This window comes from Momordica charantia, assembly GCF_013281855.1.
Source record: "Momordica charantia cultivar OHB3-1 chromosome 10 unlocalized genomic scaffold, Mcharantia_2.0 BLBB01000010.1, whole genome shotgun sequence".
Lineage (NCBI taxonomy): Eukaryota > Viridiplantae > Streptophyta > Magnoliopsida > Cucurbitales > Cucurbitaceae > Momordica > Momordica charantia.
The window spans coordinates 5,011,794-5,035,354 of NW_028275158.1; the positions used below are offsets into that span (position 1 = coordinate 5,011,794).

At 36.3% G+C, this 23,561-nt stretch overlaps 3 protein-coding genes across 4 annotated transcripts; 2 read left to right on the forward strand and 1 right to left on the reverse strand.

Annotated features, from left to right (window-relative positions):
• Window positions 1–808: 808 nt before the first annotated feature.
• On the reverse strand, window positions 809–12,477 carry EMB2754 (Vacuolar sorting protein 39). Its single transcript, XM_022280860.2, has 12 exons — window positions 11,948–12,477; window positions 11,443–11,654; window positions 9,852–9,983; window positions 9,626–9,769; window positions 8,686–8,798; window positions 5,921–6,329; window positions 5,291–5,614; window positions 4,431–4,652; window positions 3,973–4,215; window positions 3,365–3,817; window positions 2,648–2,746; window positions 809–1,464 (listed from the first exon to the last, which is right to left on the reverse strand). The coding sequence occupies exons 1-12, from the start codon at window positions 12,387–12,389 to the stop codon at window positions 1,261–1,263; spliced, it is 2,997 nt and encodes a 998-aa protein (XP_022136552.1). The 5' UTR covers window positions 12,390–12,477; the 3' UTR covers window positions 809–1,260.
• A 966-nt stretch (window positions 12,478–13,443) lies between these two features.
• On the forward strand, window positions 13,444–18,090 carry VIP5 (plus-3 domain-containing protein). The gene is made up of 2 exons (XM_022280995.2): window positions 13,444–13,644; window positions 15,755–18,090. The coding sequence occupies exon 2, from the start codon at window positions 15,797–15,799 to the stop codon at window positions 17,789–17,791; it is 1,995 nt and encodes a 664-aa protein (XP_022136687.1). The 5' UTR covers window positions 13,444–13,644; window positions 15,755–15,796; the 3' UTR covers window positions 17,792–18,090.
• Window positions 18,091–19,327: 1,237 nt separating this feature from the next.
• Window positions 19,328–21,988, forward strand: LOC111008470 (MIP18 family protein (DUF59)). 2 transcript variants are annotated; one of them, XM_088119229.1, is made up of 5 exons: window positions 19,328–19,892; window positions 20,025–20,174; window positions 20,391–20,490; window positions 21,300–21,345; window positions 21,732–21,988. In XM_088119229.1, exons 1-5 carry the CDS (start codon window positions 19,735–19,737, stop codon window positions 21,830–21,832), a joined length of 555 nt encoding a protein of 184 aa, XP_087975355.1. In that variant the 5' UTR covers window positions 19,328–19,734; the 3' UTR covers window positions 21,833–21,988. The 2 variants fall into 2 exon arrangements, with proteins under 2 accessions (XP_087975355.1, XP_022136890.1); XM_022281198.2 differs by having other exon boundaries at window positions 19,382–19,846; window positions 20,069–20,174.
• Window positions 21,989–23,561: the final 1,573 nt, after the last annotated feature.

Sequence of the window (23,561 nt, forward strand, 5' to 3'; positions counted from 1 at the left end):
TTTATTATTTTCAATATGACTTTTCAAAAAAGGAAAAAAAAGTCAATATGAAGATGGAGTATAACAAATGTATAACCCATGTGAAAATGGAGAGTATTCGACCTCCCATCTCTAAGAAATAAAGAGTACGCCTTAATCACATCTAGATTCATACTGGCATTATTATCAAAACTATAAACAATCTAAGCTGATTTGAACAATAAAGTAAATTCCAAGTGAAAACAATATTGTTATCTCATTATAGTTGTAAAGACGAAATCATTTGCATAAAGTACTCCACCAACGTATGGATAGCTTAACTAGTCACGTATATTATTGACCAAAATGTTGGAAATTCAAATCCCTACCAACGTATATAGGTGTATATAGGCCTATTTAAAAGACCAAGTCGATGGATCGAACCGATGTTGGCCGATCGATTTTCGGCTAACCAACTGGTGAACCAGTTGGTCCACAGACAAAAAGAGTAAAAATCGATCGACTGACCAATATATAAAAGATTAACTTTATTTCTTATCCCAATAATGTCAATTTCTCTCCCTCCTATACTATTACTATACATTCTCCCTCTTATGCTATTGCCATACATACCAATCACGGTTGATGAGGTTTCTTGGTAATTTCCCTCCCTTTAATTTTTCTAATTGTTTCTCCATGCCATTATTATTATTTTTTTAATATATTTAATCTCATCTCCTTTCAACGTCAACTACACTTGTTATGTCAAAACGAACATAAGTCAAAAATAATTGATATATATCTCCAATTAAGAAGTTGTAAGTTGAATAATTGTATAACATTATCACAGTAAGATGAAAGATCTTTTGCTCTCTCATTCATGTTGTACTTGAAATATTTTACAGCAAAATAAATACAAATGAAAGAAAGAAATCAAAACCCTCATATAATAATAAATACAAACTTCACATTCTTCACCCAATTGGAAAAAAATAGGATATTATAGTAAATAAATACACCCAAATGTAGTAAGGTCAGGTGGTTGTCTCGTGAGATCGATCGAGGTACACCGTACAAGTAAGCTGGTCCGGACACTCACGAATAAATTTAGAAAATAAAAACCCCATCCCATGAATGACACAAATGAAATACTCTCCATGCCACTTTCCAAGTTTTCCACACCAGCAGTATTTCCCTTGTAATGAAAAGGAAAGAATTTCCTTTGACACTTGTTTTGTCAGTTTCCCTGTCAGAGCTTTATTTTGTGTTTGGTAGCTAAAGAGGAGAAAGCCAATACATTGTTTATGTACGCCTCCTAAGGGGTGAACTCTTGGACACAGCCTTCATGCTCTGCGAGTCTCTAAAGCAGACGAAATGCACGAGAGTTTTCCCGTTGGGATAGACCGCGAAAACGCTCGTCCCAATTTTCTTCTTGCAAAGGGAGCACATGCTATCACCAGTTATTTTTATCACAGGTTTCCTTTGGTTGTAGAGTTCGTCTCTCACCTGTTCCACATAATTTTATGCCATATCAAAGTCAGGTTAATTTCACATTAAGTATCATAGGAATAGGTCGGATATGAGGCACTGTTATGAAACAATATGATATTATGTTAGGCTCTGGATCAATTATTCGTCACTTGTGTGAGGATGAACAAAACTCAGCAAGCACAACAAGCTGAGGGTGAATTTCGATTTAGGGAGTGGCTGATGCAGACCACAATTCCCCTGATTCATAATTCCATATCACTTAGAGGATGTAGTTTATTTGATAATCGCATATGGGGACAATGGTTGGGGGGTGTTTCGAAGAGTTTGAAATTCGCTGGTGGAGGGATTTTTTTTCTCTCTATAAAACAGAAGGGATCTATCAAATGATAATATATCATCATCACTGAGCCATGTCCGGGGAAAAGAAGGTGAGAGTAAGAGTAGTCAACATGGAACAGAAGATTGAACTTCGAGAAAACCAGCACAGAATGGAATAGGAACAGGTGGAGGATTTGCTCAAAGTGCTATTTTAGGAATAAAAGAATTTGGCTGGACTCATCCGGAGGACAAATGTCCTGCTTCAGCAACAAGAGAACATAGGATGTCTCAAAAGAATAATACCTGCACGAGAAAAAGCAAAAGTAGTACAACCATGACACCTGGAATGGCATCAGTATTTGGGTGGTCGAGATGAGTGCTTAGTGAGGGAAGAGTAGTTTGTGTCCATTTTTCATTTTTAGCCAATCAATGGCGTAAAAGGAGAGAGAGTGATAGGCAGACAGTAAAAGTGTTTGAGAATCTTGTACAGCTTAGATCAACAGAGAGGGATAGCAGTACCTCGAAATGTCTTCTAGTAGATTCAGAGGACCATTACTAGTAGAATTTCTTTTTAACCTCTAAGAAAGTTCTACCAAGTTAAGATACCGGATCAAATTCGATAAATTACTATGTGATTTTCATTTGGGAGGTTTGAGATTCATTTCTTCTACCATTTCTTTCTAAACTCTAAATAAAAGCATCTACCATGTCAAGATATGGGATCAAGTTCTATAGATTACCATGTGATTCGAATGATCAGCAAGTCGATCAAATAATGAAATCAAGCTATGCAATCTGGGATGGGAATTGTGATGCCCCCCAAAAAAAAAGTGGAATGGCATCATTTATAAACTCATCTTGCTTCTAGTTCGGTGCATACCTGCAAGTTTTCACTCTGTCGCAAACTCTTTATCACTAATGAGTTCCTGTACGCCTCACTGGATTTCCTCAAAAGTGGTCCAAGAAATTGACGCAAGTTCTGCATTTTTAGGAATAAAGAAGAGTGCTAATGATGAAACTGCAAAGAAATTGATCTGGAAGCATGTATATCAAATTCAAGGGAGTTCGGATTTCTCTTTAACCTCCTTTAACCAGTTTTAAATTTACTATTTAACTAATTCAGAATTTTATATGAAGTTCGAAAAAATATTGTTAAATAACTGTCTAAATCAGTATCATGAGGAAGGCTTAAAGGAAAGAAACTGTTGGCTTCACTTTAAACCCCTCTTACCCGTAATATATAAAATCAATTATTTAAAATTTTCTTGTTCATAAATATCTATTCTTCTAAACCCATTTTCAACTATTGAATATTATTGATGAATTAATATATAAAATCAATTGTATCATAAAACTACAACAATAACAACTTACCAGCTCATTATTATTTAATTACTGTTGAATTAAAAAGAAGAAACAATTTTTTACACATAATTTTTTCAACTAGCAAGCAAAAATTGGCAGTGAGACGGTTATATCAAGAAACAATTTGAGATGAGATGAGATGTTTTAGGTTCACACACATAAACATGGGTTGAGTACTAGTATCTTTTTGGTTAATTCTTTCTTTTAAGATGTCTAATGACAGAACGAGTACCTGTAATTTTGTTTCCTTAGGTAGAAGTTTGAGTGCCTGCGCTCCATTAATTCTGTCCCACCTTTGGCTCAACAGATCCAGAGCTTCATCAAGCATAATTGAAGAGCTTCCTTCTTCACCCATTTCATCTGTGTCACCATCACTCCTGCCACTGTCGGTATTACTATGGCTTATTTTCATGTCTTCTGCACCTTCTATTGCAGCAATTTTCCTGGCTGCACGGCCTCCTTTAACCTTAAATGTAGGACCGGAACCAAGTTTTGGAGTGCCCATAGTTTGAGGCGATGTTAAATTCGTAATTCTCTTCTCAAAATTTTTTGTTGTTCTGCGGGGGTTGAGGTATATTTGTAGAAGAGTCAGGTATATATTGCCAGAAGATTTTGTAGATTGCTGGTAAGCTACAGATTCATAAACCCGATCACAATAGGACAATGCCAACTCAGAAACATGGATCTAGAAGAAATGGAGAAAAATATTTTAATGTTTTGAACTAGTATAAAAGAAATATTAGATAACAGAAACAAAAGAAGTAAGCTGTTTGCAAGTATTGCTAACCGCAATGAAGAGAAAGCATACAATGCAACTCTAGTTCAAACAGTTGAAGATACCTTGTGTACATAGAGAGATAAGGCTAGCTCATGTTGGTTCATCTTCCCCAACAAGATTGCTCGTTCTTCATATAATGCATCAGAAGGAAGACGTTTTAATAGAACCTCAGGATGATACCCTGAGATAGAGTCCAAAGCAGACAACAACTTCTTTCTTGTGGAGGAGTAAATTTTTTCATCCCATTTATGTTGAGCACTTAAATCTGCATGCCAGTCAAGTACTTCTGAAAGATATATTTGAAGCTGCAAGACATTATTTTGATGATCAGTATCATTCCGAATCAACGAAAGGCTATCATGATCAGTTCCAATCAACCGTAGGTACAAAAGATTCACTTGGGTTTGCATTTACTGTTTTGGGAACTTTTATCTCATGAATGGAAAAAAGTAAATGTCATATATGAGGACATGAAATAGAGTCCTGTCGAACTCGGCAAAGTAACTCTATATGTGTTTACCATTTCATTCTGGAGATTTCCAGATATTGAACTCTCATTCATTGCAAGCATAAGTTCCAAATATGTTGCCTGCAAGTTAGGAGCATGCTGCTTCAAATAGAAATTGACCAAGTCTGCTGGAATATTTCCGGAAAGAAAAAGCTCAATAGTTTGCGTGGGACAGCTTTCAAGAACAATCATTGAGAATTCCAGAACTAGCATGGGATCAGTTCCACAAAGTGGCTGTATGAAAAATTGTGTCAAACGTTATTATATACTCAATAATAAACAAAACTAATAATTATCAAATTCTTAAACATCTGAGAATATTAAAATATTAAAGTCTAGCCCCCTTCACCCTCAAGAACAAGCACACAATTTAGTAGTGGCAGTTTTGACTTGAACTAAAAAAATTAATAGTAGTTAATCCAGAATAATTTAACACAAATTAATTGAAAAAAACCACGGCCATACCACCAATGGTGGCTATACAGTCTCGGGCCAAGTAAATTTGAATTGTGAAGCATGCTGGGTACATAAATAATAACCATAAAGCCTGATGTGGTTCTAGACTTAGATCTCAAAGATTTAGTAATAGTTTTACATCTTCCTATTAAAAGGAAGCGAACACTCTCCATTTTGCTTTGGATGTTAATGCCCTTGCCACATCATGAGATATGGAATCAATGTTGCACTACAAGCTGACAAGTGACAACCGAATCTTAAATTCCAAATTATTAATCATAATACCCTATTAAAACATTAAAACAATCTACAATCTAAATACAGCCATTGTAGTCACCTGTGAAAACTAACATGATGGATTGAATATTAAAAATCCCATAAAAATTAGATGTCTCCAAGTGGTTGGGAAAACTTACCTTAAGATAGTCGATGATCATTTCAGGATTAAACTTTTGGATAAGTTCAGACTCGTTAGCCTTTGATTCTTCTACTAATTGATGCAAAAGTTTAAGAGCTTCACGATGCATGGAATTGCACTTATATAGCTCTAACAGTGCGGAGTAATGATTATTTTTCTGAAGGATCTCTTCACATATTTTAACATCGCAGTAATTAGGGCCTTTTAGTAATTCCAAAGCTGCAAGTGATTGTCCTGTAAAAAGCAGAGCTTGAAGTAGTGCTGTATCCAGTATTGCAGCCATCTCCCTAGCACCAGAGCTTATAGGAATGTTCCCTCGTCCCTGCAGACCAAAGATAATTTCTGATCATCAGTAATCGATATAAATTTCATTAAACCTGTAAATCATTACAGACAAAGATCTACTCATTTCTTGAAAGTTGTCCCCCATCCCACACAGTTGACATCTTTCACAGTCATAGAAAACTGCATAAATATAAAATCCAAACGTTGAAAGGAATCTCAACTACTTACAGGAGTAAGAAATTAATCACAATAACTCATACCAGAACATAATTCGCCCAACAGAAAGATAAATAAATAAACACAACATAACATACACAAAGAAACAAATGCATCAGGACTTCACCTTGTAAGATTTCTTATATCGGTCTCCAACAGCATCTAATACTACCTCTTCTGTCCCTTCAGCAGTAGCCTTTTCAATGATGCTGTGTCTTTTCTTCTGCAAGAACTTGATTAGAGCCATGAGAGTATTATGGTTCATCTTTTTTGACTCCAATGTGGCGTTCTCATCAGATTCCACTAGCTGGTGTGGAGGTGACTCCATGTCATCTGAAAAACCTGAAGAACCTCTTGAAAGATGAGGGCCATCCAAAGTCAAGTCCATCAACTTCTCTGTTTCAGTGACCAAAGTTGTCTTAGGAAGGACGATTGAAGGATAAAAGGGAAGCACATAGGTTATATCCACTTGAGATGCCAAAAAATGTTCCATTGCCTCCTCATAACTCCCATTATCAAAGAGATAGTGAGCATATCTGAAATATAAGACACCACAAATTTTAACAATTTCTAATAGAAGTTATAGGAAAGAACATTGACAGGTCTTGTAAAGTTCTCATAAAAGTAAATAAATAATGATTGTAATAATGCAATGCAGTATATCCCAAACTAAGCTTATATAGCATAAAAGTTACATGATATGATGTCGAAGAACCTTGCAATGAGCATGGCGGAAGGAGGATGGCAGGCTGCTGCTCCCTGCTACAGGTTTGAAGAAATTTAAATGATGAGAATGCGGAAGAGTAGGCAAACTTGATGAAGATGATTTGTGATATTCGGCATATCAACAAAAAGGGACACTAGAAGATGGAGTTTGGAATGGGTCGGGTATTTTCTTTGGAAAATCTGTGTTCCACACCTCACTGCTACCAATAGTGTCTCAAGAAGCCACTTGACTAAGGCTAGTTGGAAACAAGAGAACCCTAAGCAGTTTATACTCTTTTTATGGTCAGCCCAATTGGGTGGAGTTAATAGAGCTGATAGAATTTGGAAAAAAAAACATCCTATGGTGCCCTTATTCCAAACTGGTGTGTCCTTGGTAGGAGATTTTTTCTTTTTTTTTTTTTAATAAGAAACTAGAACAATATATTCAAAATAACCCTCGAAGAGAAGGGAAAGACAACCTAAAGGAAGAGGGTGGAGGTCATCCTCCCCTAAGGACTATACAATCACAACTTTCCAATCATTTGATATCATATGCAAACTATAATTACAATATAAATTCTTGTGGTTGGGGGCCCACCAAGAAGCAAGATGCTGTAAATTCATAAAACAAAATCCTCTTAAGGACTTTTTACTTCAAAAAGTCTACTATTCCTTTCTTTTTAAAGAAGCCAAAGCAAGGCCCCAAATGCACAATTCCACAAAAAAAACACTTTGACGCTCCACCAAAACTTTCCTTTATGAAGTCATCAATTTTCCGAGGGAGGCAGAGAGAAATACCCAATTCTGGAGATACAAAAACCTGAGCCTTAGAAGCTAACAAACAATGAAAGAAGAGATGATCCACCATTTCTTCACTGCACTTACACAAGCCACACATGGAAGGAGAGAGTACCCAGTGAGGAAATCTCCTCTGAAGTCTATCGGTTGTGTTCACCTCTCCGCAAAACAAAGTCCATGAAGACCTTGATGTTCTTAGGAACTCTAAAATCTAGATGAAGTTAGCTGTGGGGGCCTTCAACTTCAGAAAGAGAGACTTAAGGGATAGAAAAGCCGACTTGGCTGTAAAGGAGTCAATACTATCTGCTTTCCACCAAATTCTATCTTTCCCTACCCTAGCAAGACAAAGTCCAGCTTCTCTGTAATAATGGCCCACCTATCAATCTCTCTTTCAGAAAGATACCTATGGATCCCGAGATTCCACGTAAGAGCCACTTCATCCCAACACTATGCTAATTGCTAACGTCTTCCCCTTTTTTGAAGAAAGGCCACAAAAATCAGGAAAAATAGTTGAACGAGGAGAAGAATCAGCCCAAGCATCCTCCCAAAATCGCACCCTTATTCCATCAGAGACCTTAAAGATCACAAAGCTTAGAAAAGCCTTTCTATTGCTGTCAACATCAATCCACGATCTTCCTATTGAAGAGAAGAGCCTTTGGTACTTTTTGTCATCCACCCATTTGAATCCACCCTGTAAATGGCGACATCAACCTTACGCCAGACGCTTCACTCAGGGCAAATCTCTAAAACCATTTGATAAGAAGAGCCTTATTTCTTTGTTGAAGGGAGCCCACGCCAATTCCTCCTTGTTGGGAATTTCCAATTCCATCTGACCAAGTGCTCGCTCGGTTTATGTGATTGAGACATGGTACTTGGTATGAGAATGAAGAGAATCATAATGGTGCTCCTTAGCTTAAAACGTTGGAACGAATTACTTCAATATATTGGCTGAATTGGTGTTCCCCTTGCATAACAAAAGAGTAAGTTGATAATAAATTATGTTATGTTAGTTTTTAAAAGGAAGTCAAAGGTCCCATGAACTATGCAGTCCTGGCCATGCTTTGAGATAAGTGGTTAGATATCGGAGAATTTCTAATGATAAATGTAGAAGTTGGTAGAAAATTTGGGAAAGAGCTGAACTTTTTGCTTCTACTTGGTTTAGTTCTTTATTGATTTGTTCCAATTTGAGCTCCTTCTGTAAGCTCTACGGTTTTCTGGGGTTCAGACCAGATCTTTTGTACTTTTCAAATCTATAATAAAAATTTTATATGGTTTCCTATAAAAAAAAATTAATAATAAATAAGATGATTACCAGTACCAAACAGTGTTTTCACTTCTAAAATGGATAGAAAAAAATCACGGCAGTAGCTTTTTACTAGGACTACCCACCTAATATGGATTGAACTCTCCTTTGCAGATCGGAGGCTTGAATCTTCAGGTGGAAGTAATTTGCATAAAGCCAATGCTTCTTCAAAGTTACCAGATGCTGTAAATTGTACAATCTGCAACCCAAATGACAATTTCTTGAACGTAAACCTCGGAAAAAGATGTTTGTGCCATATGCAAATTGTAGAGCATACAAACCAAATAATCATTTAAAATCTATTTAATAACACAAGATAGATGAAAGTGCCTAAAATATTGAAATTACTACTATTGTAATTAAATCATTAAGGCTCCATTTCATAACAATTTTGTTTCAATTATATGTTTTTAGAAAAATTATGTTAACTTCCTCATATTTCTTTGGTATTTTTTTACTTTTCTTAGTAGACACATTTGAATTCTGTACCAAATTTCAAAAATAAAAACAAGTTTTTAAAGCCTTGTTTGAAATTAAGCTGGTAAACACCGCTTTTACCCATACTCATGCATACCCATGTATTTCTTTGTTTTGCGATCTACTTTTTAAGAATGTTTTCAAAATCTAAGTTAAATTTTGAAAACTAAAAAAGTAGTTTTTGTTTTTTGAAATTTGACTAAGAATTCAAATGTGTTTTTGCAAAAAGGTGAAAACATACCAAATAAATTGTAAGCAAACAAGCGTAATTTTCAAAAACAAAAAATAAAAAACATAATTGTTATCGGAGCCTAAAAATTACTTTTAGAGTTTCCAAATTTTAGCTTAGATTTAAAATGTAGATAACAAAATAAAGAAACACATCAGTTGAAATAGTGTTTATAAACTTACTCTAAATGGTTATCAGTTGGGCCTAGAAATCTAATTTTATGCATATTTCACTTACTGACAATCAACGGCATGAACACAGATGCCCCAAACTACAAACACTCATAATTAACGCAATCTTGCATATGGGCTGAAGATCACCTGAGCACCAAGAGGAACCGGAAACAGGCCATAAGCAGAATTGCCTAATCCAACAACCAAAGCGTGATTACTGTGAATAAGATGCCGGCCATTTCGAAGGACAATGGTTTGTATCAATGCGTATGGAGACCGAAGGGACCGAATCTGCAAATTTAAATAACAGAATCACATATAGGGATTTCAATAATGTAGGGGTTTTTTATTGCTTACAATGGATCAAAGATACCTCAATATATCTTGGCAACAAAGCAACTGCATAGGGCTTCTGTATGACAACAACAGAAGGTGCCTCTGACCAACAAATTCGACCTTCTTGAAGAAGTTTCCCATTTTGGTCCACAAAAACGCCAATGTTATCCTAAAGGTGAGATGTAAGGTGTCGATTCCTTGTACATTTAAAGGAAATGACTGCTAATGTTATACATTATTACTTTTTTTTTTCAGTTCATATGCAGCATAAATTGAGGTTAAAAAATTCGCTAACTGCTGGACTAAAATTAACATGCCAGAAAACAAGCCGACCTGTCTACTAAAAGAAGTGCATACTCATACATGAATAATTGCGTATATTAGTATTGCTTGGATCAGTGCTGTATACCTATTCTGAAATCCAAATTCAAAATTTTCGCAAATTTCACTCTACTTATCATTTTACTTGGTCTTTCTGTAAAAATATATATATATGTTTTTTATGAAATACAACTTTGTTAGTGAAAAGTCATGAAAAACAATCACAACTTCCATTCTCCTCTCATAAGTCATCTCTCAAACACATTGCAATCTTATTAGCATGCATTATGTAGTTAATATGGTATCTTGCAGTAGACACCCTAATTGGGCAGTGCTCTCCAACTTCGTGGTTTATATGCAAAAAGGACGATGAATTAAAAAGTCATCTCCTCTTGTGTTGATTCCTCTTCTTGCTCACTTCTGGAACAAGATTGTCCTCTCTTCTAAGTAACAAATTTCCCTCCCCAGGGAATCAATTAACTCATTTTTGTTACTCTTGTAGGTCGCCCTTTCAAGCTGAATGGAAAAGAAATCTACAAATGCAGCTAGTTATAACTTTTTGTTTATCATTCGACTAGATGGAAATAGAAAGATATTTAACAACAAAGAGAAAATTTTCTTATCCAACAAAATAAGAAAAAGGAGAAAAAGAAGAAGAAGAAGAAGAAGAAGAAGAGAAACCTCTTGGGATTTTTAGGAAATCATCACCTCGTTACTCTTACTTGGTGTATGTTATATGATCCTTTCAGTAAATAGTAATTATGGTTTAAACTCTTACCATGTGTAGGATTTTTTTTGTAATCTTGCTTGTTTTGGGTTGAGGCTCCCCACACCCTTGTAATTTCATTTGTTCAGGGAAATTTGTTTCTGACAAAATAATGTATTTTTAGCGCATTTCAGTTCTGTATGCACCCTCATCGGTTGTCTATGCAATCAAAATGGTATTATAATATATTTTTAGAATCTCCTCTTCTCTTCCACATATTAGTAAACCTCTTCCTCAGTAAACTAACTCGACTGATAAGTTTTAAAAAATAACGAAATTTTTTTTAGTAAATGCAAACTATGAAGTAGCCAAGTAGTACCTACACAAAATATATGAGTGGCTAACATGGGAACATGGTGTTAATGAATCATGAGAATCCCATAATTCAAGGGCCTTTTGAAGTTAGAGTATCAAGTTTAAATCAGTACTTCTAAAAGAAGGTATGCAGGTTCATGTTTCATCCATTAAACCGAACCTTCCATTCTATTGACAAACACATAAGCAACGGAAGTTAAGAGTGTAAATTAAAGGAGAAACATACCTTCCCAAGAAGAAGTTCTCCAGAGGGTAGCGAGACTACTAAAGGCGGAGCTAACCTCCCAGGTGGAAATACATCAGTCAATGCGCCACTGGTAGCATTTAAAATCACGTATTCTCTTTTAATTCCCAAACATATGTTTTCTCCACACCAAGACATTGACTTCACTATGTCAGGGACACCAAATTCTTTTACCTCCACGAATCCTCGTCCCCCTACAATGCCAAGAACATCTTAACTTTCCTACTTTAAATTATAAATACATCTCGAAGATCGATAATTTTAATATAGAAATTCTTGGCAAATGTTGCTTTCAATTGTCGAGTAACTGAACAAACGCAAAAGAACGGGAATTGAGACTCCATAACTTGAAACTGGGAAAGGTTAATTCTATTCCACGAAATACAATTCAAGCTAAAACATTAACCGCTGAAATGCTGCTTTCAAAACCGAATTCAAGTCAAACTCACGAACTGCAAAAAAATACGTTAATTTCATGGATAATTACCATCGTGTCTGAAAATACAGACCCTCTTTTGCCTGGCGAAGCAGAGGAAACCTCGACGATCGTCCCAGGAATACGCATTGGCACCCTTGGCCTTGGTAATCACGGCTAGGGTCTCCAAATTGGGAAGTTTGTGGAACGCGATTGATTCAGATAGAGTCAAAAGGAGCTCCCTCGAATCAATGACCTCCATTGACAACAAAGACCTCCTAGAGAATCCCGTCACGTTCTTCTCGAGTACATAGGGTTCCTTCTGCAGCTCCATGGACTTGGAGTGGAATTCAGAGGGCGGAGAGCGGTCGGAGCCGGAGGATTCCGGGGAGTAAATGCGAAGAGATCCATCTGAGCAGCCGATGAAGAGCTTGGAACCGTAAGAAACGATGGCTTCGATCTTGGAGGGATTATCTTTGAGTAGCTCGAAGGAATCGTAGGCACTATGCACCATCTCGTCGTCTCAATTAGAACATCTTCGATTGTTCTTCCCAATGGACCAAATATATCCGACCTCATTTTCTTTTTATCAAATATCACCCTCAAAGTCTCTAAGGACCCATGATTTTTTAGTTTTTATCTTACTCTATGATTAATTCCGCGTCGATACGACGATACTTCTCTTCTCTTTTTTGTTTAGTTATATAAGATTATTTACGGTAATTGACTTTAAAATACTAATTTAGTTACTAAATAACTTTTTGTTCATTTGGTTCCTAAGTTTCGTTTTGATCATTGTATCTTTAATTTTTTGTTCCTATTAATTATTCTACAGTTCATCTTAATCAACTTTTAAAAAGTGACTATTTTATCACAATCTCAACACGACACTAAAATCAATATACTTTTTAATATGTAAGTATTACTTTATACTAAAGAGTTTTCGTTAGATGTAAAATTCATGTTAGATTTTTGTAAAAATTGATTAAAATGACAATTTTTTAAAAATACTAGTACCAAAATAAACATTTTCTAAGGAAAATACAAGGAATAAATTAAAAATTTATAGTTTGTTCCTTCTATTCTATTTATTTGATGACATATTCTATCTTTTTTTGACGGTTGATATAAGTATTCTCCAAACATATATAATTTAAATAACTATCTTGAGTTTTTATTTTTTATTATTTTAATACAATGAGAAAGCGGAAAATTCATTTTAAGTTACGCTACTTTGACCATTATTGATTAGAGTAATAAATATCTAGGAGTAAATAGTTAAAATAGGAAAAGTCAATAAACTCAAAGACTTCACCTTTTTGTACTATTTGATTACTTGGTTTTTAATTGAAGTCTATAAATATTATTTTTCATTCCTTTAAATACAATATTTAGTCATTAAATTCACCTGATAGATATATATTAATTATCCACGTTTATAAATACTATTTATATACATGAGTTTATTTTGCGTGATTAAAATCTAAACAATCTTAAAAACAAAAAATTCAAAATTTATGTTTTATAAATTATATGCACTCTCAATCAATTAAAAGACTATGATTCGGGGACAAAAATTGTAATAAAAAAGAAAAGGGGAAAAATTATACGCTCAGTGCCCAGCGTTGTCTGCCTTCTGAGATTTCACGGCGCACGAAGTTCATCCTGGAAAAACCTGCTCTCTTGTAGCTCCGCACCAGATCTATCTTCCTCGTCAACCCGTCTATCTCTCGGGCCATCAACGGGTTAAGGTCAAGGGCTCTCTCAAGGTAATCCAATGTCTCTAATTGTTCGATCTCCGGATTTTTTCTCATCCTCTCGCGATGTTTTATGGTCCAAATGTCTCCTTGCCTCGATCGCGCTCTCCTTCAGTCTCTCATGGCTGTCATATAGCACTCGATGTTGTTTTTTCGATTTCGTTAGGTCTTCATTTCCATATCGGCATTTCTTCACGATTTGACTCCCCTCGACCCTTGGAAGATGGTCACGGCAGTCTTACAGCTATCAATATTGGTTGTTTGGAAGAAAGAAAATTATGGGTTTCATTTGTTCCATGCCCTAAGTTTGCTTTGATTCGTGCGAATATGATTTATGGCGATGTCATCGCTATTGTAATCGATGAAGTCGTGAGACTCGTGATGGTTGCAGTGTTGATTGAGTTCTAGGAGACATTGGTTTGTAAATATTGAACTAGGCAAAAATTAGTTTTCAAAGTGGAAATTTTACTGGTCTCTAACATATTTTACAGACTACTGACTGAACCCAACTGGTATGTTGAGATTTTAGAACTCCCTCCTTGCTGGTATGGAGATTTTATAACTCCATCCTGCTAGCTTTATGAGATAAGCTCATATTCGTTTTAACTCGTTTTTGTTTTAATTTTCTCTTGAGTTCTTATGAGTGACATCACGTGCTGGTGTAATTAAATGTTTGGTTGTTGTGATCTGTTCATTCTTGCCCTGATGAGATACGAAGCCCATGTAATTTCTACTAGTTATCCAAGGAAGAGAATGGTAGGACTTTTGACCTTTTCTCCGAATTTCGGTCAGCACTGTAGCTCCCCCACTCACATAACACCTTTCTTTTCTTTTTCTTCCCCAAATTAAAGCGACCACCCATAGAATGTTGCAGAGAAGATGAGGGAGCCAGGGATAGGAAACTTACATGCCTGTGATGACATTTGAGGTGGACAACAAAGCCCATTTTGAAGTACTTGAGACGGGCTGGGGGGGTAATGGGTGTGAATTGACAAAGAGAAGTGAGAATGAAGGGGGATTACCTTCAACTAGATTGTAGCTTCATCAAGTGAGAAATTGGGACTCTAGGTCTTTTTCACAGGCCTTGCCATTGTAAAGATCAACGAGGCAAAATTAGACATAAAATGAGTGTTGAAGATTTGTCTGCTGAAGGTGCAGGGCCTACTGGCTTCCTTTTGCTTCTGGAAAAATATATGAAGGAGATGTGCTAAAATTTTGGTTGCAACATCATAACTTGAGAATATCATTATACTGTCAGGGGAATAGGGAAAGAGACAAAAGCGATGAAACCATTTTACCTCCTTATGACGTCGGCATGGCAGTGAGAGATAGGTTAGGGGGCCTATTAGTGGATGGTGGTGCTATCTTGAACCCTTTTTTGGATTTTGATGACTAAAGTTACATTAGCTGCCGTGGAGTTGTGACAAATTATAATATCAAGTTCACTATCTTGAGGATGGGGTAATGCTTGGGCCATTGGGGATGTGTAGTATTGGGCATCTGAGGCAGTTATGAGTTTGTTTCAATAAAACAAGTAATAGGAGTGAGTTATGGAGGCGGTAGCTATCTTTTGAGTTAGCAAGGTTGGACTATGAGTATGAAGGAGGAGTTTGTTAGCCTTGGGCAGGAGGTTATAATTACAAATATGGAAGGTGGTGGAGGATGAGATTGATTTGTGGCAGACAGATAGCCTCCTAAATTATAGTACCCTACCTATATGGTAGTTTCTTCAATTTAAACAATATTTCTAGTTTCTATCAGTATCACTGACTCAGCCCAACCCTTGTACAGCCCTTACAGTTTGAAAATTGACTAGAGACTTTTCAATGAATTTTTCATCAAGTAATCTTTGAGGGAGAGAATTTCTCATAACTACTGATCAAATTCTAATCCCAATCTCTTAACCAGTTGTTCAGTTTCCAGTTGTAAATTTCAGCTTCTCACTCTTTTTTTGGGTGATACTTGTGTTTCATTTAGATGGAGATGTGGAGGTGCCTTATATTTCCTAGTTACATTTTGGTGGTAATTTTTTCTTTATAGAATTCCCTGATTTGCAAGGTGCTGACTATGGATTTTGAGCTGTATCAATTCTTGGCCTTATGAAGTCTTGCTACCTTTTCAGGAGGGGAGGTCCAGCGACAGGAGTCACATAACTTGGTAGTAGATGCTGCAAAACATGGCAGATTTAGAAAATTTACTTCTGGAGGCTGCAGGAAGAACTAATGCGACAGGGAGAAATCGACACTCTCATCCACCATCTCGACGACAGCGCGAGGGTTCATATTCTGATGCCGGCAGTGACTCTAGGGATGATGACTCAGATGATGATCGGGGTTATGCAAGTAGGAAGCCTTCTGGATCTCAGGTTCCTCTGAAGAAGAGGTTAGATCCTACTGAAAGAGATGATGATGTGGGCAGCCAAGAAGAAGGGGATGACGAGGATGGTGCTTCAGATCGTGAGGGTGACAGCAGTGATGAATCTGATGTTGGAGATGATCTTTACAAAGACGATGATGACAGGCGCAAGCTTGCTGGTATGTCTGAACTTCAAAGGGAGATGATTCTGTCAGACAGAGCATCGAAGAAGAATGATAAGCATTTATATGAAAGTTTGAGAGCTAAGATGGATAAAGGGAAGACTGCCCCATCTCGAAAAGAGACTCCACCTCTCCCATCATCTCGTATTCGATCATCAGCCAGATCTGCTGATAGAGCAGCTGCAAAAGATGATGCTTTAAACGAATTGCGTGCAAAAAGGTTGAAGCAGCAGGACCCAGAGGCTCACCGCAAATTGAGAGATGCATCTAGAGGGAATGCAAACAATCGGAGGTTCTCACCAATGAAACGAAAGTCATTCACTGCTCCAAGTTTGAGTAGCTCTAGCCAAAGTGAAAGTGAAAGTAGGTTTCAAAGTGAAGATGAAGGGTCCACAGGAGATGGTGGAATGATTGATAGTGATGATGACAGATCCATGCCTGGTTCAGATGGGCCAACATTTGAAGATATCAAGGAAATTACTATTCGTAGATCGAAACTTGGTAAATGGTTCATGGAGCCATTCTTTGAGGAGTTGATTGTTGGATGCTTTGTGAGAGTCGGAATTGGGAGATCAAGAAGTGGGTCTATCTACAGGCTCTGCTTGGTGCGCAACGTTGATGCAACAGAACCTGATCGTCAGTATAAACTTGAGAACAAAACAACACATAAATATCTTAATGTTATTTGGGGAAATGAAAGTTCTGCCGCTAGGTGGCAGATGGCTATGGTTTCAGACTCTCCTCCACATGAGGATGAATATAAACAGTGGGTTAAGGAGGTAGAGCAAACTGGTGGTCGGATGCTGAGCAAGCAGGACATATTGGAAAAGAAGGAAGCCATACAAAAAGTCAACAACTTTGTCTACTCAGCCGCCACAGTGAAGCAGATGCTGCAGGAGAAAAAATCTGCCTCGTCAAGGCCATTAAATATTGCAGCTGAGAAGGACCGGCTGAGAAGAGAGATGGATGTAGCCCTGAGCAAAAATGATGATGCTGAGGTGGAGAGGATCAACGCAAGACTGCAGCAATTAGAGGCCTCCAGGAGGTTGCAGATGAAAGATGCCAAGGCTATTAAGTTAGCTGAGATGAACAGGAAGAATAGGGTGGAGAACTTCAAAAATGCATCAGGACTGAGACCCGTTAAAGATTTGAAAGCTGGAGAGGCCGGTTATGATCCATTCTCAAGGAGATGGACCAGGTCGAGGAATTACTATGTTTCAAATGCTGGTGAAGCAAATGGGGCTGCAGAAACAGGTGGCAACAACGATAATTTAATGCCTGCATCCGAGAGTAATAGAACAGGATCTGGTGTGATTGCAGAAGCTGGCATGGCAGCTACAGCAGCAGCTTTGGTAGCTGCTGCGGGTGCTGGAAAGTTAGTTGATACCAGTGCTCCTGTAGATGGAGGGACGGAGTCAAATTTGCTGCACAACTTTGAGCTGCCTATATCTTTGGCTGTGCTTCAGAAGTTTGGTGGACCCCAGGGAGCTCAGGCCGGGTTCTTAGCAAGGAAACAGAGGATAGAAGCCACGGTTGGACGCCAAGTCCCTGAGAACGACGGTAGGAGGCACGCTCTGACACTGACCGTAAGCGACTACAAGAGAAGAAGGGGGCTTCTCTGAAATCCGATCTCTGCAACTAAACAGAGCAGTATTGCATTTGATATTACTGCTCCAACGTAGTATAGTCATAGTGTGTTCTGGTCTCGTAGGATTTGGCATAAAAATATTATTGAATTGAAAAGGCAACTACTAAACGCTCCCTTGAGTTTAGCAAAATGCTGCCTGATTGTGGGAAATATTGAGCCTGGAAGATGTGTGTTTAATTACTTCTGGTTAATTTTGCCTGTTGAATGCTGGTGCCCCTTGTGTTCATTGATTAGGCAAGTGTGAAATTAGTACATATTTGAAATTTCCAAGTATAGATCAAGTCCAGAGAAGGTAAACACATGATCCCAAGAATATTTTTACCTTTCTACCATTTCTTTGTGTATGTAGTGGTAATGATAATTGATTGTATAGTTTGGCTTGTTTTTGAAAACTTAGTTTGATTGATTGCATTTCATGTTCTTGGATCTTGTTTTTATTTTTTTTATTTTAAAGAAACATCTCATATCTGAAAATGTGATGCAACTTTTGAAAATCTAATAAGAAACTGTTTCTCTCATCTCCCCACCAGAAGTTCCACTTTCCATGCCACAGATCATTTAAATTTGTGTCTGATATTATTTTCGTTAAAAGAAAAAAAAAAGAAATCCATTTACCATCTAATTCTTTGTTCAAAAAATATTTTGTAACAATTTTTGAGATTTTGGATTATTTAAAAATAATGAAATCCATTTACCATCTAATTCTTTGTTCATTCTTAAATATAGAGTAGATAGCAAAAAAGTTGATTTAAAAAAAAAAAAAACTAGAAGGTAGGTATATAAATTTAGTTCCCCTCCCTGAACTTTGAAATTGAATTCCCTCACCACACTTTTTGTGTCTCCCTCAAAATATATTTATTTATCAATCGAGCTATCTATTTTTTTAGTGCACTTCAACAATTTCCACGAATTTTAAAGTGAAAGAGTGAACGATGGTCTTTTTTAGATTGAACTATAGAAATTGTATTAGTATCTTATCCACCCAATCGCTAATATGTATTTTAAAATTAGTTAAAAGGAAATTGATTATTTGAATTTCTCTAACTAGATGTGTCAGGGGCAGCCCTAAGACACGACCGGCACGTGTATGGCCAATACGCTCCATGCACGGACACCTCTCGCACGGGCGAACGCCACTGTGGCTTGTTTGACCCGACTGCATCGCACACATGCTTCCACCGCAGTCCAGTGGCCCAACCACCGACGCACCCATTGTGGCACACACTCCACCACTTGGGCCATATGGCCCAGGCCCATCACGGCATGTCGACTCCAACTGACAATGTGTGGCATGATGAGGCTTGTCTACCTGCCCAACCTGGTGGCCCAATCACTCGCACACAAGGGGTAGAGCGTACACGGTCCAAGTTCAGCTCATTGGCTTGACCACCCGCGTGCCATACCCCGGGTAGCAAGAGTGCCATTTTTCATTCGTTCTAGGAGTGTACGACGGCACTTGCCGACGTTAACTCACCTTTTTTTATTTTTTTGCGCAAAATCGTCTTCAATCCGGTCCGTACGAGTTAAGATTTCGTCTTTCTCCTGCTCAGAGTCTATTTGATCAAATTTAAACCACCCAATTCAATTCACCTCTCCGAACCACGTTTCAACGAGATAAATAATTTTAGAATGTCTATAGATCCAATTAAGAGGGCGGCGTCACGGGCAAGACAGAAAAAAGCAGCGGGATAAGAGGGCGGCGTCACTGGAACTAAAACCTTGTTCCGGACATTGATTTTTAGCTTTTTCCATCACCCATCAATTAAAGCCAAAATTCCAACAAATCACGATACGTGCTTCTCTCTCACTGGACCGTCACGCTACTTCTGCGGTGACCGCCGTGCTTAGACCCTCAAAACCATTTTGAGACGCGGAAGAAATCTGTGAAGTTTTCACACCCAGAGAATAAAGAAGAAGATGACTCTGGGCCTGATCAATGCGAACCCGGTGGTTCACGCTAAGAAAGAGCGGATCGCTCGCTCCGAGGATCTTCACGCCGACGATGCCGTTGATCCTCTCGAAATCTATGATATCCTTTTCTCTCTTCATCCTGTTTTCTCCCTTTTTCTTTGTAGGTTAATTTTCAACCTCATTCTCGAGCTCAATTCGATTTAGGAAGTTAGGCGCTGTTTTGTCTCTGCGTTTTTTGCTGGATTCGGATATATTTTTGCTGATTTTGTGGAAATTGAGTACTTCCTGATGTTCAGTTGTGAATACGCAAATTTCTTGTCCTTGACTCGAGTTTTGGCACATTTCGTGAGGGATATTAGAGATCCGGAACATCCGTATTCGTTAGAGCAGCTAAGTGTTCTCTCAGAGGAATCCATCACCGTCGATGAGAAACTCGGGCGTATCCTGTAAGCGGAGTCGAAAAAACTCCATTATGTTCTATTTCTGTGCTAATTCTTCGATTTTGAGAGATAATTTGAGATTATTGATTCGTAATCATTTCATTTTCACTAGCAAACGCATTAACAAGATTTCCTACTCTAGAAAATTTTGGTTGAAATGCCTTCGCAGCCTTCGCATTTTGAATTCCTAAATCGTTTGCTGAACTGTTGTTTATCATATAGGATAACTTTCACTCCGACTATCCAACATTGTAGCATGGCGACTGTGATTGGTCTCTGTCTGAGAGTGAAACTTAAACATTTCTTCCCCCCACATTACAAGGTCAGTTCATTTTCCTTTCTTGAGCAATGGACTTGAAACTTTGGAATACTGTTTGTTCAATTTCAGTCTCCACTCTACTTCTTGATGTAATCACCAGATACTGATGAAACTTGTGATTTGTGATTTGTGTCTGGATATTAAATTAATTTTGAAGTACCTTGTTGTCTCAGGACTGTTTGGGTGTACTTTTTAGATATCGTCTTGGGGCTTGTTCGATTAACTGTTTATAGATTTTCTTTTTAATTATTAGTTTCAAAATTGTTTTTCATACTTGTGATGATTTGTTATTATGCATATTAACTCATCATTTACGAAGCTATGACATTAGAACTTACCATCCAAGAAATTAAGTTATCCATGAAAGCATACGAATAACAAAAAAACGCATTAAAAGTGAACTTTTAGAAAATAGCTATCCAACTATTTGTTTATATTAAAAAAAAAGAAAAATCTGTTCAAACAATCTCCAAAAGTCCTATTTTTAAGGAACTATTCTTAATTTTTTATTGTTTTTAAATTCTGAAACTTATTTGGAAAGGTGTATCTTGGTTTGATCTTGCTTTTCATTTGAGTTAAACCTAAAAAATAATTAATAGTTTTTTATGATCAATTAATCTAGAAAATATCAAAGAAAACATTTGAGAAATTTTCTCTGAATATATAATGGAAATGGACTGAATAAATCCATCTGAATCTTTTGTCTTCTTCAAAGAGCCTTATCTGATCAGATAGCCATGAAACCAACTTGAAGAATTCTCGAGTCCGGTCGAGTTTTTGTCATCCGCTGAGTCTGGTTATGGATTTTGCAGGTTGACATCAAAGTATCTCCAGGATCCCACGCAAATGAAGAATCAGGTGAGATTAAAACAATCTAAGGTGTTATTTGATCAAGATATCCCTTAAATAAAAACGAAATCAAAGGTTGAACTTAGTAGAATGATAGTAATATATGACAGTTAATACTTCTAGTTAAGGGTATTGATCGATCAGTCCGGTTCAGTTTTTGGTTGAACTAAGTTGAATTGAACTGATTAATGAAAAACAGAAAGTTACATTTTATCTAAACAATGCCACTCCCAAAATTGAAAGTTATATTTAGTACAGTTAATTGGGTTTGATCGGTTCCTTATATCCCTACTTCTAGTTACCATGGACACATACTAATGCAGATCATGTGTGTTTTTTCTTTTCAAATCTGTTTTGTTTTGTTTTGTTGTTTTTTAATTATGGGGAAAGAACAGTCAATAAGCAGCTAAATGATAAAGAAAGAGTAGCAGCTGCATTGGAAAATCCAAATCTGCGTCAGCTTGTAGATGAATGCCTGTATTCCAGTGAGCTCTGATCAAATCAAATATCATCATATTCATACAGGGGAAGAAGAAAATAGGTATTTGTGAATGTAATGAAGTATATATATGGTTTTGTTTGCTTTTGAATTTTTCTGGTGCTCACTCTCTTTTAATGAAATCCTTCATTGGCTGCAGAAAGTTAAGTTCAACCTACCATTAGGAATTTCAATTTTGATCTTAACCAATCTTCTTCACATGAATTAGGGAAGTGGATGAGTCTAAATACCTATGAATTTATTTGTTGTGTCTCCCCCTTGAAGTTTTTTAAATTAAAAAATAGATGAATAATGTTTGAATTATAGGGTTGAGTTTGTATAACTTGATTAATAATTTAAATATCAATGTTGCGTTGATGTCTCAGTAGCAATATAAATTATAAATTATAAAATAAAAGAATTATAGTAAATATTTAAAATAACACAAATATTTTACTCTTTTCAAATAAGTTATAATTTATTAATATTAGTATTGTATCCACATTAATGATATTTTTTAATATCTTGTCAATTTTATTGTGGATTCATGGATATTATAGGTATACAGAAATTTGGATGAAAATGTCAAATGTGGATGTCGATGTTCTTACTTTGCTAGTCTTGAGTACTTCAAATTTCTATTTCTGAATTTTTTTTACCTCTGTAAGTTCTTTGACTGATGAGTTGAGCACTTTGAGGATTTTTTTTTTAAATAAATTATTCTAAGCAAAGGGATAGAATATTATGGATGATCCTTTTAAATTAAAAAATAGATAAATAATGTTTCTTCATACATGTTAACGTTGACAAATGAGCGATTGAGTGTGTTCAATTATTTGAGCAATTTGTATTAATATAGTAAGTTCTTAACCTCATCGAATCTCTCCAACTTTTACTTTTTTTTTTAAATTCACAATTTTGTAATCATAGCATCCTAATCTCTTGAGTAGAAACATATGTCAATTACTTGTTGATTTTAAAACAATTTAGTTTATTTAAAAATTACTTAGAGTTTTTATTTGTAGCTTTTTATTTAAAAATTACTTGAGTTTTTATTTATAGCTTTTAAAAGCTATACTTTAGTCATGAAGTTACCTTTTTTTCATTCTCATTAATTACATGGATGATAGTAGAAATTTATTTTTAGCTCAATAATATTAGGAGTGAGAATTTAATCTCCAAATTTTTGGTAAAAGATGTAGGTAATTGACATATACCTCCAATCATGAGATTTTGAGTCGATTCCTTCCATCCGCTCGAGTTGCATAAAATTTTTATTATTGATTTTTGAACAGCGACATGATAAAAATATATGCATTTTGCAATGTGGTATTTAAAATGAAAAAATTGTTTCCTTTTTGCTCCTCCCTCTCCGTCGCATCACTGGCTATTGGCTTCCCTCACTCTATGAATTTTAATTCTTTAAGGGAAAAAGTGAAAAGAGAAGGAAAAAAAAATCAGATTTTACTTTTAAAACTTAGGGTTATGTCAAATTTGTTCTAATTTCACCAAATTGGACTGAAATTGGACCATATCGCAATTTTTACTTTATATGTTTATCTAATAAAAAACAGCTCTAATATTATTTTTGTCCGGATTTTATCAATTTCATATCATTCTTCAAATAAAAATCTATAAGAGAATTGCCGCACTTTTTAAAATTAAAAGTGAAGGTTGCAATATTTGTCCAATTTTAAGGTGCAAGGTTTAGGATCAATAGTGATACACATTAGCAAGGTACCAATTA

Excerpts from the sequence above, each read along its gene's own strand:
- LOC111008470 (XM_088119229.1), top strand. The coding sequence starts at position 19,735 with ATGACTCTGGGCCTGATCAATGCGAACCCGGTGGTTCACGCTAAGAAA. Across the intron at positions 19,893-20,024 it reads TTCTCCCTTTTTCTTTGTAG|TTGTGAATACGCAAATTTCT; the intron begins GTTAATTTTCAA and ends CCTGATGTTCAG. Across the intron at positions 20,491-21,299 it reads TCTTCCCCCCACATTACAAG|GTTGACATCAAAGTATCTCC; the intron begins GTCAGTTCATTT and ends TGGATTTTGCAG.
- VIP5 (XM_022280995.2), top strand. The coding sequence starts at position 15,797 with ATGCTGCAAAACATGGCAGATTTAGAAAATTTACTTCTGGAGGCTGCA.
- EMB2754 (XM_022280860.2), bottom strand. The coding sequence starts at position 12,389 with ATGGTGCATAGTGCCTACGATTCCTTCGAGCTACTCAAAGATAATCCC. Across the intron at positions 9,770-9,851 it reads TGTTGCCAAGATATATTGAG|ATTCGGTCCCTTCGGTCTCC; the intron begins GTATCTTTGATC and ends TTAAATTTGCAG. Across the intron at positions 2,747-3,364 it reads CTAAGGAAACAAAATTACAG|AACTTGCGTCAATTTCTTGG; the intron begins GTACTCGTTCTG and ends CTAAAAATGCAG.